The sequence below is a fragment of the Haliaeetus leucocephalus genome, unplaced genomic scaffold, assembly GCF_000737465.1.
Source record: "Haliaeetus leucocephalus isolate CR32 unplaced genomic scaffold, Haliaeetus_leucocephalus-4.0 Scaffold164, whole genome shotgun sequence".
NCBI classification, from domain to species: Eukaryota; Metazoa; Chordata; class Aves; order Accipitriformes; family Accipitridae; genus Haliaeetus; species Haliaeetus leucocephalus.
The window spans coordinates 1950567-1955017 of record NW_010972600.1 but is presented as its reverse complement, the minus strand read 5'-3'; the positions used below and the strand labels follow the sequence as shown (position 1 = coordinate 1955017).

At 64.3% G+C, this 4451-nt stretch overlaps 1 protein-coding gene across 1 annotated transcript in view; it reads right to left on the bottom strand.

Moving 5' to 3' along the window:
* CRLF1 (cytokine receptor-like factor 1) overlaps positions 1-439 on the bottom strand; it is a 6915-nt gene extending 6476 nt beyond the window's left edge. The window contains exon 1 of the mRNA XM_010563312.1: positions 322-439. Coding sequence (XP_010561614.1) covers positions 322-439 — 118 coding nt within the window. The remainder of the gene's footprint in view (positions 1-321) is intronic.
* Positions 440-4451: the final 4012 nt, after the last annotated feature.

Genomic DNA, 4451 nt, shown 5'->3' with positions numbered 1-4451 from the left:
CCCCCCCCCGAGCCCCGCGGTAGGTGAGTAAGAGCCGCCGTCCCACGGGTGACTCATGCGTGGGCCCCCCCCGGACCCTCCCGTGCCCCTGGGGCGGCTCTCCCGGGGCTGCACACACAGCCAGGGCCCCCCTCCTCATCAAAAGTGGCTTTCCAAGACCAAAATCCTATTATTACTTTTTTTTGGGGGGTGCTGAAAACAGAAGTATCTTCCCCTAAATTCCAATGTTTTCTATCAAACCCATCCTCTCTCTTTTCTCCCCCCCCCCAAAAAAAAACCCAAACGTGGGAAAAAATGCCCCAAGTGGCTTCAAGCCCCCACCAGCTTGGGGTTTGTCCCCGGGGGTCCTGGGCAAGCCCAGCGGTGATGGCGTGTCCAGTCGTGCCACCAGCATCACGGTGAAGCCGTCCACCGGGGTATCGCACCCCCCAACCACCATGCCCGGTGCCTCCTCCTGCCCCCCCCACCCGGGACTCGGTGGCACCAAGAGCTTTGCGGACCCCCGGATGGGTGGTGGGACCGTGGGACAGCAGGTCCTGCTCGTGGCAAGGCCACCGTCCCCGAGTCGTGGGTTGTCCCCAGCTGCGCGTCCTTTAGGTCTGCTGAGATTTGGGGGGCAGGATGGGGGGGGCAGTGGGGTGCCCTGAAAGCACCGGGGGGGGGGGATATGCCTGGGTTGTGTTCTCCCCCCACCCAGCAAAGGGGACACGGAGGGACCTGGTGACCCTGACCCTGAGGTTGGGATGGGGCTGGGAGCCCCGAGGCTGTGGGACCGCTGCTGTGGCTGAGGTTTGTGGGTGACTCTGGGGGCTCAGAGCTGGGACACACACCCCCCCCCCCTTTTCCAGCCCGTGGGGACATCGTCCAGTGGCTTTCCCCGTCCCTTTGCTCCCAGTCCCAGCTCTGCGCCCTGCGTCTCCTCGGCTGTGAGGACAGGGACATCTCTCCCTGCAGGGGACGGAGCGTGGGGGGACAGAGCCGGGGGTGGCAGGGGACATGCGGGTGGCCCAGGGTGCTCCTCCCAAAGGGGTGACACCAAGAATCAGCCCCTGTCCCATAGCACCCGTGAGGGGGGGTGCTGAGCCCCGCAGCCACGCAGGGACGGGGTGGGGGGGTGATGCTGCGTGGGAGTCGCTGCGGGGCTCCGAGGTGTTGGGCACCGGCCGAAGGGACTGCACGGATTAGCAAATAAAATAAAAAAAATTTTAAAAAAGCAAGCGGGAGGGAGACAAAACAATGCCTTTTCCCATCGTCCTGTTTTTTGGAAGCTTCTGAACTGTTTTTGTTGAAATTTCCCAAAAATGTCAGCCTCCGGGAGCCACCCAGCCTGAGAAACTTCAGCCCCAGCGTCCGCAGTCTGGCCGAGTGAATCACGGCTGCCCCGGGGGCCGGCGGCCGCCCGCAATCCTGACCCACCGCCCGGATCCCCCCCCACACCCCGAGGGAAGCCACCCTGGGGTGGGAGCCAGCGGTGGGTGCTGGAGGGGGGGCAGTTGGAGGAAGGGAAAGAGAAATCCCCCCCCCAGAGCCGGAGCTGGGACCAGCAGCCGTCCCAGCTGCCCACCTGCGCTGCCTGCGTGGCCGCCTGCCTGCACGGCTGCCTGCCCGCATCGCTTCCCCCATCTGCCTTCTCCTTCTCCCGGCCAAGCTTTTCAGCTTCCAGCCGGAGCCCACAATAAAACGGGATTTAGCGCGGCTGTTTTGGGGAGCTGGGATGGGTGAATTCCCACAGGGATGGGGGTGACACCAATCCTGGCGCTGGGAGAGGGGACACGGCCGGCTCCGGCAAGGGCAGCATCGGGAGGTGGCTTGAGGCTTTGCTGGGGGGTCAGGGGGAAGGTGGGGGGACAGTGGTGTCGGGAGGAGAGGGGAGCGTTGGTGCCCACTGGTGTCACCTGGGACGTGTCCGGGGTGTCACCCCAGGTGGCTCGGGGACGTTCGCCCTCCCCGACCCACGGCAGAATCCAGACCTGATTCTGTGGGATGGGGACAGGGTTGGGGGGACGACACAGAGCCAGCCCTGAGCGAGCCCTGCCGTGCCGGTGGGTCCCCAAACCCGGGCAGTTGCCGGGGCGGTGTCAGGATCCGGCCGGTGGCAACGCTGGGGAGCAGCCGGCGATGACAGAACCGCTCTCCCGTTTTTCTGAGTCAGCGTGGGGGGCAGATGTGGTCAGCGCTGCCCTTTGACAGTGACCTTTAAAGGGCTGCTCCCTCCTGCCCACCAGCCGCCGCGCTTGCAGGCACCGGCCGGGAGGCAGGATCCGGCCCGGCACCCCCATCTGACCCCCGGACCCAGCTGTCGGCGTCAGCGTGGTGATCCCGTGGGGCTGGCGTGGTCCGGCTGCCCCCCCCGGCGTGGCTCCGTTCCCAGGGCCTCTTTGCCCTGTTGCGGTGCAGGATCTGGCCATGGGGCCCAGCTCCCAAACGGTGGAGCCCACACGGCCGTGAGCTCCCTGCTCTGCCCGGGTGGGATGTGACCCCCCCCAGACAGATCCAGGCCCCCCGGAGCGGTGATGTCCCCAAACCCGGGCTGAGCATCCTCAGTCCGGCTTCCCACCAGCCGTCACCTTCCTGCCAGCCCTCCATCATGTGTCACCGGGGCCAGGCCCAGCACATCTACCCTGAATTAATCTAATTACTTGATTTCCCAGCCAGAGCTCGCTCCATAAAGTCCTTGGACAGAGACAGCATCTGGCTCAAGGGCCAGGGTGTAAAAAACAAACAACAAAAAAAACCCAAACCCCCAGAAAAAGCAGGAGGAGAGGCGCAGCGGAGCTGCCTCTGACTGCCTGCATCCTTTTAAAGTGACCTGGGGGAAAAATAAAGAGGCTAGAAATGCAAAGAATCCAGCAGTCAGAGTTTTCTTTATATTCCTCTCAGTCACATTTCCACATCCATGGGTAATTTATAACCCGCTTAACCCCTTCCCTGCCACCCCCCCAGCACAACCCCTTCGCTCAAGAGCATCCCTCGCAGCGGGGCGGCCGCACCTTCCCACCTCTGTTTGCTTTGGGAAGCACAAAAAGTCCCGCCGCGGAGTTTGCCGATCTCTAGAGAGGGGAAAAAAATGCCGTTGATGTCGAGGGGGTGCTTGAGCACAAGGGATGGGCTCTGTGGGGTTGGGACACGGGGTGATGGGTCCCCGGGCCACGGGGGGACGACGAGGACGCGCCGGCCAGCGTGGGGGGAGCCAGCGGCTTCACAAAAGGCTCCAGAAAAAAAAAATGTAGGTCAGTAGTGATAAATGCAAAAGGCATCGAGTGTTCCTGGCGAGGGGAGGAGGGAGGGCGGTAAATATTTGCCAACTCGAATATTATTGCCTGGGAAAGGGTTTTTTCTATTAAAAGGTGAGTGGATGGAGCATGGGCCGGCGCCAGGCGTAGTGCAGGCAGGTGCGGTGGGACCGTTGCCCACCAGCCCACTCAGCCAAGGGCACGGTGCTCCCGGCTCTCCCGGCACTCGATCCGGTGGTTTTTGGTCCCTCTGGGGGTCTCGGCTCCGGCTCTGTCCCTCCCGGCCGCTGGAAACCTCACCTGCAGCGCAGCGCCGTGATTTATGGTGACAGCCCCCAATCTATCCCATTTACTTGGCCATTAGTCACCGGTGCCGGACACGAGGCCGAGGGGCTGGACGGGCTCCAGGAGGGGGAAGGGGGGAACGAAGCCGACCTGGCAGCCCCGCCAGCCCGGCCGGAGCACATTTTCTCCCGGCCCTGGTTTGATTAACAAGATGAATAAGTTGGCGGAGCGCAGCGGGGCGAGGAGAGGCCCCACTCCCTGCTCCCGGGGGGGGGGGCATGGGGCTGCGCTCCCCCAGCCGTCCCTGAGGGGATTCGGCCGCCTCCAACCCTCTCCCCTTGCCCCAGGGTGTGGAGCCCCCCCCTCAACCCTGAGCTGGGACCGGGAGACCCCCCCCTTCCCTGTGCCGGGGTCCTGCCATGTGTTCCCTATTAGGGCTGGAGGTTAGCGAAGCCCCCAGCCCTCCTCCTCCTCTTCCTCCTCCCCCCTGGCCCGCTTTGGGGTGCTGCCATAAATAAGGCTAATGGGCAGGGCAGCGGCGAGCGCGGGGCCAAGCCTGCGCCTTTTATGTCTTTTAAACCCTGGGAAATCAAAGCTGTAAATCTGGGGTGTCAGGGAGAGCCCAGCGCCCTGGTTGGGAAGGGGCCCCGCGGAGCCGGGGTGCGGGGTGGGATGCACGAAGGTGACCCGGGGAGAGGACCCGAGGGCTGCTGGGGGGGGCTGGCACGCCTGGGTCGAACGCTGGTTGGGGACAAGGGGCACGAGGGTCCCTATGGGGGTGCTGGCTAGGGGGTCAGTGAGGGTCCGGTGCTGCTTGTGCTCCCAGCGCCAGGGCAGCCCCGTCCCTCTGCACCCCTCTCTCTGTGTGCCGCCAGTGCCAATGTGCCCCCCGCTCTCCACATCCCCCCCTCCCCGTCCCCCCGCCTTCCCCAG